This window comes from Tursiops truncatus, chromosome 7, assembly GCF_011762595.2.
Source record: "Tursiops truncatus isolate mTurTru1 chromosome 7, mTurTru1.mat.Y, whole genome shotgun sequence".
In the NCBI taxonomy this organism is placed as follows: domain Eukaryota; kingdom Metazoa; phylum Chordata; class Mammalia; order Artiodactyla; family Delphinidae; genus Tursiops; species Tursiops truncatus.
This window is the reverse complement of record NC_047040.1, coordinates 78,618,322-78,634,263: the sequence shown is the minus strand read 5'-3', so window position 1 is coordinate 78,634,263 and position 15,942 is coordinate 78,618,322. Positions and strand designations below refer to the sequence as shown.

At 41.2% G+C, this 15,942-nt stretch overlaps 1 protein-coding gene across 1 annotated transcript in view; it reads right to left on the bottom strand.

Moving 5' to 3' along the window:
• NEB (nebulin) overlaps positions 1-15,942 on the bottom strand; it is a 240,272-nt gene that overhangs the window by 32,654 nt on the left and 191,676 nt on the right. The window contains exons 124-140 of the mRNA XM_073807710.1: positions 15,835-15,939; positions 13,654-13,758; positions 13,394-13,498; positions 12,639-12,743; positions 11,530-11,634; positions 10,107-10,211; positions 9,366-9,470; positions 7,838-7,942; positions 7,050-7,157; positions 4,788-4,892; positions 3,120-3,224; positions 2,574-2,678; positions 1,845-1,949; positions 1,644-1,754; positions 817-927; positions 501-602; positions 286-390 (exon numbers count right to left, since the gene is read on the bottom strand). Of these exons, the coding sequence (XP_073663811.1) occupies positions 286-390; positions 501-602; positions 817-927; positions 1,644-1,754; positions 1,845-1,949; positions 2,574-2,678; positions 3,120-3,224; positions 4,788-4,892; positions 7,050-7,157; positions 7,838-7,942; positions 9,366-9,470; positions 10,107-10,211; positions 11,530-11,634; positions 12,639-12,743; positions 13,394-13,498; positions 13,654-13,758; positions 15,835-15,939 (1,797 nt within the window). The remainder of the gene's footprint in view (positions 1-285; positions 391-500; positions 603-816; positions 928-1,643; positions 1,755-1,844; positions 1,950-2,573; positions 2,679-3,119; positions 3,225-4,787; positions 4,893-7,049; positions 7,158-7,837; positions 7,943-9,365; positions 9,471-10,106; positions 10,212-11,529; positions 11,635-12,638; positions 12,744-13,393; positions 13,499-13,653; positions 13,759-15,834; positions 15,940-15,942) is intronic.

Sequence of the window (15,942 nt, the reverse complement as noted above, 5' to 3'; positions counted from 1 at the left end):
ATACTGGTATGTAATTATTTAGCCATAGACATATAGTCTGAGGACATCTACTGCCTCTAGTTACTAGTCCAGGCATTCAATATATGTTTGCTGAATGAAAAACTAAAAGTAACTGCATCTGATATAACTTTTCAAAGCTTTTCGTGATATCATTTTCAAAGCTCTGGAGTGCTGCAGTCTCTCTCTGGTTGCTGATACCGCACTTTCATTCTGGGAATCGCTTCTTCCTGCAAGGTCTTTAAACATCCCCTCACATCAGAGCTGCTGCTCGCCCATCTGTGTTACCTGGCTGCTCAGCTTGGCTGCCTTCTTGGCCATTTCAATGTCTGGACGCCCAAGCATGCTTAGCCCGTGGCTGCCTTCCTTACGGTGCTTGGCTCTGTACTCCACCTGCATCAAAGAAAACCAGAATGGGCACCACGTTCTAGGTGGCCAGTGACCACCAACTACTTGTTTGCAGTGACCACTTGGGACTGGGTGCCTTCTAAACACACCCTTACCTCGCTGGCCTGTTTGGCTGCCTGCGTGGCCTTCTTGATGTCTGGCCGATCGGCCACTGTTGTGTAATGCAGGTTTTCTTTAGCATCTTTTTTGTAAGCGACCTTTATTTGGAAAAAGAAAACATTTGCTCACTTGAGAGATACGCTATCTTTCTGAAAGGAACCTTTTATTAAAACCAAATCAACCCCACTACCGTATTTTTTAGACCACCAGATATAGAAATTAGGGTGACCACTCACTGGACCCAGCCCAGCATATACCGATGTGGGATCCACCAGCTCAAGTGGCCCCCCGAGAGTGAGAGGAGAAACTTACATTACTCTGCTTCTTGGCCACCTCCATAGCGTGTTTCACCTCTGGGGGCTCCAGCATGATGGAGTAGTTGGATTTTCCTTTCTCCTTGACAAACTTCTTCTTGTAATTTGTCTAAAAAGAGCCAGAATTACTTATGTGAGCAGAGGAAGCTAGGAACAGAATTGTTTTACTTGAAGAACTATGAGAAGATCTCGAGGAAAATCCGTGGCTCTCCATTTTGGTGTCATTTTGGAACTGGGGTCTCTGATATATACTCTAGTTCTTCCCTGTCATTTCTGTCCTGGAACCTGTCATTAAACCACACACCAATCTTTGGAGAACTGATGACAAGCAAATTAAACTCTTTCATTGACCATTTCTACCTTTTTAAAATAAATGGAACCACACAGGGCTCATAAAATATAATACCATGATTATTAAAGCATTATCCGTAAGGATGTAGTGGGCAGAGATTACTGAGATACAAAGAGGTGACTTTACTTCTCTAAAATTGTTCAGCAGTTTAAGGAGAGGGGAGATGATGGGAGAGGCTGATCTTTACCATCAATGCTCCCTCCCTTTATTACCACTAGGTTAGTGACATCTTATATTGCTAGATAATACATTCTATGGCCAAACCCACATCTGCCACAGTTGCCGTAATTGGAAAGCCAATAAATATTGAGTTGTCTTTTAAACCAGCGTTCAAAATTCACATATAGGTACTGATGGTAAGAGTGAAGTAACGCAAAGGAAAGTGTAAGCAAAAATGCCGCTTACAGTCTTTTGCTGGATTCTAAGGTAAAGTGCCACTGCTGCTGCCAAGAGTCCTGGGGCTGGTCACTTACATCACTGACGTTCCTGGTCACTTCCTTGACATGAACAGTGTCCCGGGTCTCCGGCAGTGTTGTGTATGAGCCCTGAGCCAAGTGCTTCTTCACATGCTGCTTGTACTTGTTCTGAGGGAAAGCACAGAGAGCTTGTTTAAATGCCTGCCTGGGGCATCAGCCCAAGACGGAAGGCAAGCCTGTGGGGTGCTGGAGGGTTACCTCGGACACCAGATTGCTGACTGTCTTTGCCAGGAGGATCTGAGGCGTATCGGGCACGGCATGGTAGCTTCCTCTTTCCTTGACATGTTTCTGTTTGTATTTCAGCTGCAGGGATGAAAAAAGCATTTCTTCAGCTTCTCTGACTCTCCTGCATATTTTTATTAAGCTCCCAAGTTACTAAATAGAGCTGGGAGAATAGCATCATTGACAGAGTAGAATCATTAAACTCAGTAAAAGACCTCATGTTTGGAAATCTTGGGAAATATCAAAAAAGGATTTTCTTTATCTCATGCAAGTTGAGGATTTAATAACAATCAGAATGAATCTTACGATGAATCTTTATACATACAGCGTTAGTTCACAGCACTTTTAAATATGTCATTGGACCCTCCCGCAAACCCTGGGAGGCATTATCATTCCTCCTTTCCAGATGAGGAAACACAGGAAGCATAGGAAGCGTATGACCCCACAGAAATGAATACGTTTCCTTATAGAGTCCAAACAGGCCTTCAGAGTCCCCACTGCGGCGTGTGGATTTTCCTGAGGTGCAGTATAGATCAGGAGCGGCCACCTGGCTGTAACAGCTTCCCACTGCTGCCGCTCTGCTCTGCCAAGTCACTGGTGTCGACGTGGGCAGCAGCCTCCTCTGTGCTGCGGGCCCCTGGGCACTGGGCTGCAGAAGACAGCCCTGAGTGAGGTTAGGCCTCTTGGAAGGGACTGAATACTTACATCACTTTCTATTATAGAATTCTTCAGGGCCAGCACCATGTCTTTATCATCAGTGACAGAAAGCTTGCAACCTTTGAGGAACTCCCGGTCCAGCTTGTATTCAAACTGTAAGAGAAGAAAGACAGAGGAAGATGGGAAAGGGTGACAGGCACAGGAGGAAGCCGGTATTTGGTTGAATTTGTAGGGAGTCCTCTTCTTAAGGGCACTATGGGGATTTGCTACCAGGATGGGGGCAGGGGCTTCCTGCTGGGCCCACTGAAAGCTGGGCTCCTCCTTTCCAGCCCCGAGGCCAGGACAAAGCCCTCCTGGCCCTCCCCTGCCTCCCTCAGGACTCTGAGCCGTTAGTGTTTGGGCCCAGCCATGGGAGACCAGGCTCTGTGGCCAGGTCTGCTTCCTGAGCTTGCCTTCCACACCTTACAACCCTCCTGTCCTTCTTGGATCTCAAATGAGCTAGGGTTAACACCTGTGACAGTGGTTATTATGAATAAAGATAAATTTTTCTGTCTCAGGTATGTCATGCAGTTCTGACTGCCTCTCTTATCTCACATCGCTTTGCTGTAGGGATGACTTGGCGGCCTGGATGAAGTCCGGTCGGTCAGGGGTCCATCTCCAGTGGGCTTTGTTGGCTTCATACTGCTTCTTGTAATCCAGCTGTTTTTAACAAGACAAAAACAAGTCACTTCATTCAGTGGCCTGAATTCACAACCACACACGTTGCACAGAGGGACTCATCTTGCATGTTAACATGTAACCAGTCATGGTTCTTTATGTAAGAGAGAGCCCCAAGTAAAATTTCTGTACAATGGATGCAACTAGTTGGCCACTCAAGTTGTCCTCTTGTGGGACCCTTTGGCCTCAAAATAGGGGCTAAAATTTTTAAAGGCTCCTGGCGAAACAATTCTTCAAACTCACTCTGCCAGTGCAGTCTAATCATTTTCAGAGTCAAGTACTTTTAATTTCTAACTAAATTCAGACTTTTTAAAAAAGTATTAAACATTTGCAGTATTTATTTCATTCCAGGCACTTTTCAAAGTGCTTTATATATATATATAGATATTAACTCATTTACTCTTTACCACAACTATATAAAATCAGCAGCTGAGGAACTGCCTAGAAGGGCTAAGTAAGCTGCCCAGGTGAGACAGCTAGTGAACAGTGGAGCTGGGTTTCAAACCTGGGCAGCCAGGCATCAGAGGTGCTTGTGGACTTGCTAGACTTGCATCTGAGCTGGAGAACTGGCTGCCTCGGGCTGAACCTGAGGCACAGAAGTGAGTGTCCTTGGGAAGAGCCCTCATCATGAGGCACATTTCTTTCCTTACTCTTTTTCTTTCTCCTTTTTTTGGTCAAGGTATAATTGGTATGCAATAAGATAAACATGTTTTATAAGTTAAAAAGTGATCCAACTTTTCCCCATTCTATTGTGAAAATTTTCAGATGCATGAGGAGTTGCATGAATCTTACAGAGAATACCCATACACCCAGCACCTAGATTCTACAACGTACATTTTACTGCATTTGCTTCGTCCCACATCAATCCTGCTACCCATCCCTCTGTCCATCCCCAGGACACCTGTACGATACCTGCCAGTCCCTAAGGGCATTTCAGTTTGCTGGCCCTAATAAATATAAGTTCTCTGTAGCACTAGTAGGCACTAGTTGGGTTTTACAATATTTCATTATATAACCATTTATATATATTTTAAGAAGTCGATACTCATTTAAATGCACAAAAATGTTTCTGTGGTTGAGGCTTTAAGATGCCCCATCACAAAGAAATGAGTCAGCGCAGGGAGATGTGAACAGGAGGAAGGTCTAGGCCAACTCCTGACAGCACCAAGCAGCTCAAGTGTTCTCTTTTTTTTTTTTTTTCAGGAGAAGTAGGCTCTAGAGTTTGTGGCAGGAGAAGAACATGGAGACCGGAGACACTGTCGAAAATGTAACCTTCATTTCAGAATTAAATCCCCCATTTTTCAGCATCCTAACATGGAGGCTGAGGGGATATAACAACTGTGGGCCGTCCTTGCTCTTCCCCACTGTCCTCTGTAAGAACCATGGGCAGCATTTAGGGGTCAGTGTTATCACTCATGCTCTGGGGTCCAACCCTTGATCTGGACTCATTAGAACTCAATCACTTGAAAAGATGTCAAAAGAGGCCATGTGCCCTACAGAAGCTGATGAACCCCTCTTAGGCTTGGGGACGTTTCTGGAACTTACATTGGTGTTGACTTTGTAGGCATCCTTGGCTGCTTTGATATGAACAGCATCAGGCTCAATGGTACAGTTGGACTTAGTTCTCTGGTAAACTTCTTTGTATTTCAGCTGTGGGAGGAAACACAGGTCAATTTTTTTTTTTTTATAGCAGCCCACAAGTATCTTAAAAAACAAGAAATTAAAACCATAATATAGTACATGATACTCCTTAAGACTGAATCGGTCTGTTGTGAAGAAGGGATGCAGCCGTGCAGCTATGTGACACGCACCATCCTGTCTCAGATCTTAAAACCAACTCCCCAGGACACATTGTGTATGTTCACCAGTGTCACCATAGAACTTATGTCCTCTGAGCTTGTGCTGAAAGGGGCAGCTGGACAGCTATCCATGTGTGTTTTCCTGTCCCCAAATCAGAAACTCCTGAGTTCAGGACATCTTGAAAACTGTTGATGGAAGAGAAGCCTTCCCCCATTGGCTCACCCAGATGGGAGATCAGGCTTGCCCTTCTTCCATGTCCCTACAGTTGTAGCTGCTATCATGTCGTGTTATAATTATTTATCTGTCTATTCTTTCCATTGAGCTGAATCCCTTGCGGGCAAAGATTGTGTATCATTCATCACCTCATTCCTAGCATCAGGCACTTAGGAACCCAATAAATATTTGATGAATGAATGAACTGATGGATGAATGCTGTCGTCACTACTGTCATTGCTAGAGCCATCGCTGGTAAGTTTGGGCATGTGTGGGTTTGAATGGGAGGGGGAGAAAAGGGAAGGTTTAGCCTCTTTGAGCCCAACTGGTCATATTTTCATGTCTAGCCTGGAATTTCTAGCTTCACCCACTTTTGCTCCTTTTAAATTTCAGGGCCCTGGGACTCCACCTGGGACTTCTCACTAGTTATTGGGGAAGGATCTTAGGTCTTACTGTGACTGAGTAAAACTGTTCTACGGAAGCCATAGTAGTGCTTACTAAACTTGCCTGGTCATAAAAATCACCATTTTCTGTGCTTCACCATAGATGTAGTAAATCAGTAGCTTTGGGGGACTGATTTGGAAATTCATATTTTTCATCAACATCTCAGGTTATTGTTACAATCAGAAATTTAGGGAAGTGGATATAGAATTGCTTCATCTTTCTACACTGAGAGGGAATGGGCTGCTCCACATAAGGGATCTACCTTATGGATGTTTATGAATACCCGACGTTTATGTCCAAAGTGTCAAAATTTATTTTAACATAAAAAATATAAAGAATGTTTTTTAAATGATTTATACATTTCTGCCTTCATAAACAGTGCACTGGTGTATTTAGCATTTTTCTTGGCAACTTAGAGTCAATAGTGTGAACCCATTTGTTTAGCTACCAAAGAATTCCTGAGCGCCAGCCTCAGTCAAGGCTTTGGGGTAGGGATTCCACAGTTGCCTTCATTATTCTTTATGGTGCCCATATAGCCATTAAAATATTTAATCTAAGGGCCTCCCTGGTGGCGCAGTGGTTGAGAGTCCGCCTGCCGATGCAGGGGACACGGGTTCGTGCCCCAGTCCGGGAAGATCCCACATGCCGCGGAGCGGCTGGGCCCGTGAGCCATGGCCACTGAGCCTGTGCGTCCGGAGCCTGTGCTCCGCAATGGGAGAGGCCACAACAGTGAGAGGCCCGTGTACCGGGAAAAAAAAATATATATATATATATATTTATATATATATTTATATATATATATTTTTAACCAATATTATGATAGTTTTCCACCATAGAATCTAGCTATATATATGAAAATATATGAATATAATTTCTCCTCAAATTCAGAGTATTAGAACTTAATGGCTACCCTTTCCTCTTAGCCAAGACAAAACTTAGAGAGTATTAATAGAGTTTATGGCACACTGCATTTTTCAGACTGGTCTGGAAGCTTCTACTCTAGCCTCTTAGAACCCATCCACTCTGCCGTGAGACGGCCAAACCACATGGGAAGGCCACATACAGGGGCTCCTGTCTATACAATGGCTGAGCTCCCAGCCCAGCCGTGATCGGGCGCCAGCTCTGGGAGTGAGCCTTCCTGCCTGAGCTGTAGCGCGTGGGGTAGAGCATCCACTCAACTGTGCCCACTCAGCTCACAGAACTGTGAGCCAAAAAAGCATGACTCCTGTCTCAAACCACTACATTTAGAGTGATTGTTACACAGGAATAGATAAGTGGACCTGGGTTTGTTATAGCACATTACAAAGAGGCCAAAGTGAGAGGGGCTGCAAAGCCGTCCTAGTAACTTACATCACTGACTTCATCTTTGACCTTTTGGACATGCAGCAACATGGGGGTGTCGTGGATTGTGGTGTAGCCTCTGGGTCTGGCCTTGTTGTATTCCAACTTATACAGTATCTGAAGGAGATGAAAAGGCAGAAAGAGACAACTTTATGTATCTCAATTGACATTGCAACATAATGTAAACATATAAAGGCAACATTGTTGTTGTTGTCATTGAGTGTATATAAAGGAAAGAGAATTCCATAAACTCAACAGGTGCTTTCATGCTTTCTGCTAAGGCTCCAGTGCCTCTACAATGGGGTGTCTGCCAATTTGGTTGGAACAATTCTTTACTGTAAAAGAAGAGTCCTGAGCATAGTAGGACACTTATTGTCCCTGCCTCCCTCCCTCTAAATGGCAGTAGAATCTTCCAAACAGGGACTTCCCTGGTGGGGCAGTGGTTAACAATCTGCCTGCAAACGTAGGGGACACAGGTTCGATCCCTGGTCCAGGAAGATCCCACAAGCCCGCGCGCCACAACTACTGAGCCCATGTGCTGCAACTACTGAAGCCCGCGCACCTAGAGCCCGTGCTCCACAACAAGAGAAGCCACCGCAGTGAGAAGCCCGCACACCATAACGAAGAGTAGCCCCCGCTCACTGCAACTAGAGAAAGCCCGGGCGCAGCAACAAAGACCTAATGCAGCCAAAAAAAAAAAAAAACTTTTCCAAACATTGTGGCCATCTAAAATGCCCCTCCACATTTGCAAGTGCCCCCGCAAGGCCAAAAATCCATTCAGTGTTTCTTGTACTTACATCACTAATTTGTTTGTTGACTTTTGTAGTACGTAGGTGTTCTGGAGTATCCACAACTGAGGTAAACTTGTCCTTTGTTTTTTCATAATTTTTCCTGTACTTGATCTAAATTGTAGAGGAGAAGAACAAGTTAACTTGAAGTAGGAGAGAGGGCTTTCAGGGACTCTAGTTTTCCTCTTGAGAGTCCCACGGCAAAGAGTAGGATTGTTATATAAGCCATAGGTGTGCAGGATGATGCCATGCTTTCTTAACTGGAAATGTTTATATAAATCTGTATTTGATAGCAATAGTGTAATAGAGTGAGCAAATAATAATAATAATAATAAATATTTTCCATATAATTTATCCACGTGGAAACTGAGGCCCAGAGAGGTTAAGAGTATGAGCTAAGGGCAAATATAGAGTGAATCTCAGAGCCAGGACTAGACCCATGCTCTCTGGACTCTGGCAAGTAATGATTCGCTCACATTATGCTACATCGAATATATATGATCTCTTAAGTATGTTTCCATATCAAAGATGGAACAGATAAAAAAATGAATATATACACTTTGAAGTAGTTATTTTTAAAGACATTCATTTTTGAAATTTTCAAGTCATGATTTTTTTTTTCATGCACATAAGCGGTTTCAAGCAGCACAGACAGAGAGCACAGCAAAATTCCATGCACAACTATCTGATGATCATATCTGGACCAAGGTGAAAGTTCAGGCAAACAGAATGTTCATAGGAAGACCTCATCCTCCTCATTTTACGTGTTGATCTGATGTCAAACTAAAGTGATAAAACAAGTTGCTAATACAAAAGCCTGATTAAAAACTTTCTTTGCGTGTGGGAACAATGGCCTTTTATTAACATCGTATCTGGTAGTTAAGCAATTATCAATGTCTCTTGCTGCTTCAAATTTACCTTCCAGCGTATGACGGGAAGGTGGTGGTGTGTGCTTCAGTTGACCTTGTAGGAAGGCAAGGTGATCAGCAGTGCTGTTAACAAGGGTGTGTGAGGACTGATGTGCTGGAAATAACCTAGCAAATTCAGCATCAAACTCAAGAGGGGCCATGAATATGCACAATATTCAAAGAGCTGCGCTGTCATCCTCATCTCTCCAAAATGGTACAGTGTAGTCATTATTGAGCAATGGACACATTAGATGAAAACATTAAATAGTCACATCTTTTAAATACTGTCAAATTTACTTAACATCCTCAATCTCTAAGAAATCTACTTCTTTGGGGCAAATATTGAAAAACATAAAGTTATACCAATTTGGAAGAGTTTGAAAAACTTTGAAATACTCTCAGTTAATATTACTTGGAATTCCAAAAGTGTCAGAAGACCTACAGATGTTGGCTGCTACAGCACCACACTTGGCCACATCCAGAGTTCATTTACAGGCAGTGAATATTTATGCAGCTTTGTCATGTGAAACCAGCTTGGTCAGGGGGCCACGGAAGGAAATCAGGGGAAGCCTAGAAGTGAATGCCCCCAAGGCTTCTAAATCTCTTCTTCGCATCACGTCAGACATTACCTGGCTCCACATGTGTGTGTTGTAGAGGGCAGTCAACATATCTGGACGCAGAATTTCATTACATCCTTGTTTCAGAAGCATCTTGGCACTAGATTTATATTTTCTCTGTTCATGCAAAGAGCGGTGAAGCACAAAAGAGACTTGTGAAGACGGAAAAGAACATAGCTCTATATCCTGATCACCTCTGAGTGAAGAGATGTAGGCACACACACTTTGTGCTCTCACGTGTATGTGTGGGTGAAGACAACCAAATGCATTAAAATGCCAAGCAGGGTGACGTGATATTTGCAGTTGACCATCCACAGCCCTTGTGAATGGGGAATAATAGAGCCAGTCCCACCAAAATTGCCTTATAGAAAAGGTGACATCATTGAAATAGGAAAACACAGTAAGGAGTTCTGTCTTCTTTCCCTCCGTTAATTTGTTTCTTTGTTTCTGCGTTTGCACCTTAATTCGCACTTTACAACTGCAGTTTACACACAGGCCCTCCTGAAGGATGAAGGGTGTGAGGACCCAGCTGTGCATCTCATGTTCACCACAGCACACGTGAGGACACAGAGCATGGACTGGCACACTCAAAGAGCTCGTGGGCTCTTTGGGTGGCTAGACAGATAATTTGGAACAGAACATCCCAATATCATAGGCAGAACCTATGACATCCTTGCAGCAGACGGGACGACATCTCATGAGAAACTTGGAGCACAGTCCTGCTTGGCCGTCCAGGCGGCCCCATCACAGTACCTGACTGATCTGGTCGCCTGCGATCTTAGCCAGCAGATGTCTAGGCTCATCGACTACCAGGTGGTATTTATCTTTCCGCTGCTCATAATCAGCTCTGTATTTTTTCTGCTCAAACATCATATCAAATTATAGCAAGAGTACAACAACTTCAAGGCTATACACAAATGTCCCAAGATACTTCAGAGAGCCAGAAAAATGTCCTTTCTAGAGGTGGGCTCCCAAATTATTCAGGGTAATGAAAATAGGGAGGTGAACAGAATTAAGCAAAAGAAGATGGCCTGGAGAAGGCTGGGGCTTGGACTAGATTAGTTATAACATCAAAATTGAAATACCTTGTACCTAAACATGTTCCATCTTTACATATGATGTCATTAGCAACGTTAAGTTTTATGACATCTTAAATTGTATTTAAAATAAGGCACTGACAAGCTACAGGTTTACTACTTTAGGCTGTGAGAGTCAAAAGGTATATTCATGGACACATTTTAATATGCTAGTTAATTTATTTGATTATAAAAGAGACCTGGAAATCCTTCGTGAATTAGAAAAATAGAAACAAAATATATCAAGACTGTCTTCCTAGGAACCTACCAACAGTAATTCTTCAGAGTCATCCCACCTGGAAATCTACTGAAAATAAACTAAATCAAATTTATAAACAACAAAAGAGTTATATATTGAAATAAATACACCATTGGCTACATTTTCATCTTCTGACACATTTTACTAATTTTCTAACTTTGTTTTTGAATTTATGTAAATCTGTGGAAAATACAAAGATAGGAAATTAAATGTAAAAACCTTCCATCCATACATTAATTCATAGCTTGCTTCTTTCATCATTTTAAGCTAAATTTACCTTAAACTATTGCAAAGACAGTTCCAGGAAAAACTGGGTAGAAGGTAAAGGAATATTCTGAGTGCAAATGGACACTTCTCTGCACCAACGTATGAGTCACAATGGCAATACATTTGAAGGCGTGAATCACTACTACCCCCTTAGGGCTGCCATTTCTGTGCCCTGGTAAGGGATACTAAGTTAACTTTGAACTTCTGGGTCTTCCAACTCTACACAGAATCCTATACCCTCCCTGTTGAAGGGAGTTCAGCTGACAGTCAACAAAATCCTTTACCTCTTTGCTCTTGTCACCCAAAGGGCTGTGCTGCCCTGTGCTAGTGCGAGCAGAGGCTGTGCTGGCTGTGGGGACCTCACTCCACTCTGGACAGCCCCTTCCTTTGTTCTTATTCATGCTTTTGGCAGAGCTCATCAGATAGTGATATTATAAGAGCCTTCCCAATGCGTAATCTTGAATCAACACTAAAATGGCTTTCCTGTCATTTTAGGTATTGGGTTTTAATCAAACGCCATTTATAGACTTCTTAAGGGACGCTAATAGGCTCAATTGGATCAGGTCATACATACCTCATTCATCAACTGAGTTGCAAACTTGAAATGCCTGTTGATTGGACAATCAGCAACATACTTGAAATCTGACTTCGTCCTTTCAAATACCTCTTTATACTTATACTAGAGAAAATAGAACATGGTTACTTGATAGCATCTGTGATTATCTTAAGAATGAGATATGCCGTTTATTGTATACAATTGTGATTAAGTCATTCATAGAGATAAAAAGTAATTACTGAACACACTCTGGCTCCCAAGGCAATGAAGGGTATACCCACCTCAATGTCTTAAAAACTAGCCCCCAAATACATACTTTCATTGAATGGATGTCAAATAGATCTATATTCCATATTGGACAAAAACCCAAATCAGTTTCTTCTTTGTTTCAATACTTATAGTGATTATTATTTTACTTTGAAGGTATTTCCATGTGCCCTCGAAGGCAGTTTTTAGTCCGTTAATTAGAAGTAGTTTTCCAGTAATGAATCAGATAATCATAATCTTTTAGAGCAGGGGTATGCTAGCATCTAGACCACTACCTGTTTTTAAATAGCCCCATGAACTAAGAAAAAACTTTTTTATATAGTACTAAGGGATTGTAACAAAGAATATGTGACAGAATGAATGTGATCCACAAAGGGTAAATTATTTACTATCTGGAACCTTTCAGAAAAGTTTGCTGACTTCTATTTTAGAACTCAAAGGAAGCTAATCCAACTGCTTTACTTTGTAAGTAGGAAAATGAGGCCATAAAAACAAAGTTATTTGCTTCAAGTCACACGTCAAGTTTGTAGATTAAAATAATCTCACTTTCTATTTGCCTCCATATCAAATCACCCAGAGACATATTAGGAAATTCTGGAAGAGCCATGAGGAGTTGTACTGAGATGGCCTTTTATCAAATTCAAATGAGTGATGTAAATAAATGATTACTATTGTCAATGAGGCCAATACTAAAATAATTCCTGAGTAGAGTGAATAATGTAGTATATACTCCAACTTTAGAGTCTAGAAGCAAGGATAGGGATGGAAATATGAGAAGCTGTTTCCTCAGTACTAATTCTCTCTGTGGGCACTGGAGTACATTTCATGGATATGGTCGTTACCCTTGAGTAGATATATACCTTGCTGTAGAGAGTCTTGTTCTTTTCAGCCAGAGTGAAGTCGGGGGTATCAAAGGCATAGCAACCAATGCCTTTAAGCCAGGTCAAATCTTCTTTATATTTTACCTGGGAGAAGAATATCACCAAAGAGTTTTAAGTACCTATCTCCAAATAGCAGTAGGTTAGGATCGATACAAGTAGAACAAATAGAAGGTCTGATCACTAAGGTATATAGAATAATAAAGTATTGAAATAATTATTTAAGAGACATTTCCAATAATACTGATTTCTGCTCACTTTATGGTGTACTGTATTGCATATGGAATTTTTCATTTTAATACCAAGTAAAGCAATTCAAATTTAACAGGCATACTTGCCTAGAGAGTACATCATTAGCTCCGCAGCTGTATTTTCATATAAAGAGCTGAAATTTCTTTCTAAATGAGCATTGTCATGTGTCTTAATTGCTTAATTGTCCTGAAGTTGTCTCTTCAGTTGCTCAAAAATAGGTTATCATTTACATGAAATATATCGCTTCCAGTCATGTATTATGATGTAACACATTTAGAAGAAAAATAAGGTTTATAAATTTGAATATATTTTTCTGTCTCCTGAGTTGAAGCTCACTTATTTAGCAATGAGCTTTATGACTTAAACATCCATACACAAGAGCTAAAATTTAGTCAAGTGTTTGATCAGTTTTTATGCAGTGTTTGATTTCGTTGTCACGTGGACATATTAATTCATATGTAAAAATAGAAGATTTCAAGACTCACATCACTGACTGCATCAGTGACTGCTCGATGGTGGAAATGCTCAGGGTGATCAGGGATGGACCTCCAGATTCCCAGCTGGCTCATGTAGTTCTCCTTGTATTTTATCTGTGGTAAAAGCACAAAGGCGGCTTTAACATCTTACCCAAATTTAATGTAAAAAAGTCCATTTGTCTCCAGAGAGTTTTAGGAAAGGGAGGATACTTTTAAAAATTATGGTGGGTTACTGAGCCCAACACAAGTAGAAATATATAGGGGCGTACTTTACTGATGTGGTCTGTGACTTTGCGATGATAAACGATGTCTAGAGCATCCTTCACAGTGTGGTATTTCCCTTTGGTCTTTTGAAATGTTTCTTTATAGCGTAGCTGGAAAGAGGAAAAGCACATGGATTATAAAGAACTCCCAAGTTAAATAACTAAGCTCTTTTAACCCTGAACTCTCCTGAGTCTTATCTCTTAAGTTTTCCCTTGAATAAATTTGGGAGAGATTAAAAACCTCTTTCACATCCTGGAAGAGAAAAAGGACATGCGGAGAAAACAAAAGAAATCTGCATAAAGTGTGGAGTTTAGTTAATAATAATGTAACAATATTGATTTGTGACAAATGTCCCATGGTATTGTAGGGTGGTAACAACAAGGGAAACTGGGTATAGGCTATAATGGGAACTCTCTGTACTATCGCTGCAACTTTCCTGTAAATCTAAAACTACTTAAAATAAAAAGTTTATTTAAACGTAAAACAAGCAGACAAAAAGCTCATTGGGGAGGAGAAGAAAAAAAAAAGAAGCATAACTTTGTTGAACCCAAGACATACTAATGTATGTGGAAAAAGGAGAAAGATTTAGTTTCTAACTCCTGGTATTAAAAGCCTTTTCCATGGAGCAGTCCTAAAATTTTATTCCATTTCAATCTTTATCTTTGTGGTATTTCAAAGGTCAACAGCTCTGACTTTAACCTAAGAATATCATAGAAGTTTCATCTCATCTACACAAAATGAGTACTTCTCTGAGCACTCTGTTTTCAATCTCGAACGAATCTTTTCTTTTTGGGTAGCTGAGCAAACACATAGTGAAGGAGGCCTTTAACTTTGTTTTTCAGATGGGTAATCTAAGATCCTTTAGCTCTACTTGTGGAGATAGCCACGGTAGATAGGCTAAATTTAATGCCACATACCAGCTGGACTATTTCAAAGGTTAGAGTTACCAGTATTGGTACTGACAAAGCCCTGGGGATAGGGCTGTCCAGTGGCACATAATGAGCTCCAGGGGGCAATTTCACTGTGTGGACATCCCTGAGAAGTGGTGATGCAGAGCAAGCTTGGTTCAGATTAATATTCAACAGTAACCTTGAAGTGATAAAGATGGGGTTGTCACAAGAAGACAAAAACTATCCTAGCAAATAGATTTTTGAGGGTAGCATATAATTTTTTCAGCTTATATTTTAAGCAAACCGACATGGTCTTCTTCCAACTAGCAGACTCCTTTTAGCTGCAACTGAAAATTTCTGACAAAATTACAGAACTAAGATATTGTTCCAATTTGCTGTACACTTTCACAATTCTGCTTAGGGATTACTGTAACCACTTAAGATGCTTGAAATCCTAGAGCTATGTTGCTAAATTGAGGGTGAGGGGGTTGCTTGAGCTTTTGGCTGGGTTAAGTCCCAACCAGTCCTCCAGAGATCCTGGTTCTGGTAATAGGTGCAATGCATTCATAATTGGGCTCTGGGACACAAAACTGGTAAGGACTGGCCACCTAACCAGGTTGATTCATTTCATATCTTCATTAACAGATAATCTCATTACCGTTGAAAGGCACTCTGTCCTTGATCATGTGGTATGGGAAATGAAAGTCTGTTCCTGTGAATTCTCACAAACATGTCATTCACATGATTTAGGCGATCAAGAGGAGGAACAAACATTTTCTGAGTGTCAACTAAGAGCCCTGCACTGTGCTAGAAACGTGTATCTGTTATCTTGTTTAGTCTAATTTAATTATCACAATTCTTATCCTCATTTCACATATAAGAAAAGAGACTCAGAAGAATTAGGTAAATTATATGGAGTCATACAGCAGGCAAATCACAGCATCAGGATTTGAAACCGTGTTTGGCTGTTTCCAAGAACAACATTTTATGGATAAGCAACATCAAGTATCCCTAGGAAATGCCACCAAAGAATTAGAAGAAAGTGTCATATTTTTGCTTGGAAGAGCAATGAGAAAAGCAGTAGGTTTTCAGCATCTCTCAGCCTTATTCTTAGCGATTTTGCCAAATGGTATTGTTTGTGCCTGTTTGTTTGGCTTTTGTGTTTTTGTTTCTTTCCTGATCTGTACTGTGGGCCAGGACTTTGAATTACGGATATGACTGTAATATCTTATGCTTCTTAGGCGTTTCCACTTCAGCTGCCCCATCACAATGAAGAAAGAAGGGAGGGATGCATACATCACTGGCATTCCAGTAAGCCTTCTTGGCTCTGATGAGGATTGGCGTATCTGGAACTGGAGTGTACTTGTCCTTCATCTTTTCGTATTGAATTTTGTACTTTTTCTA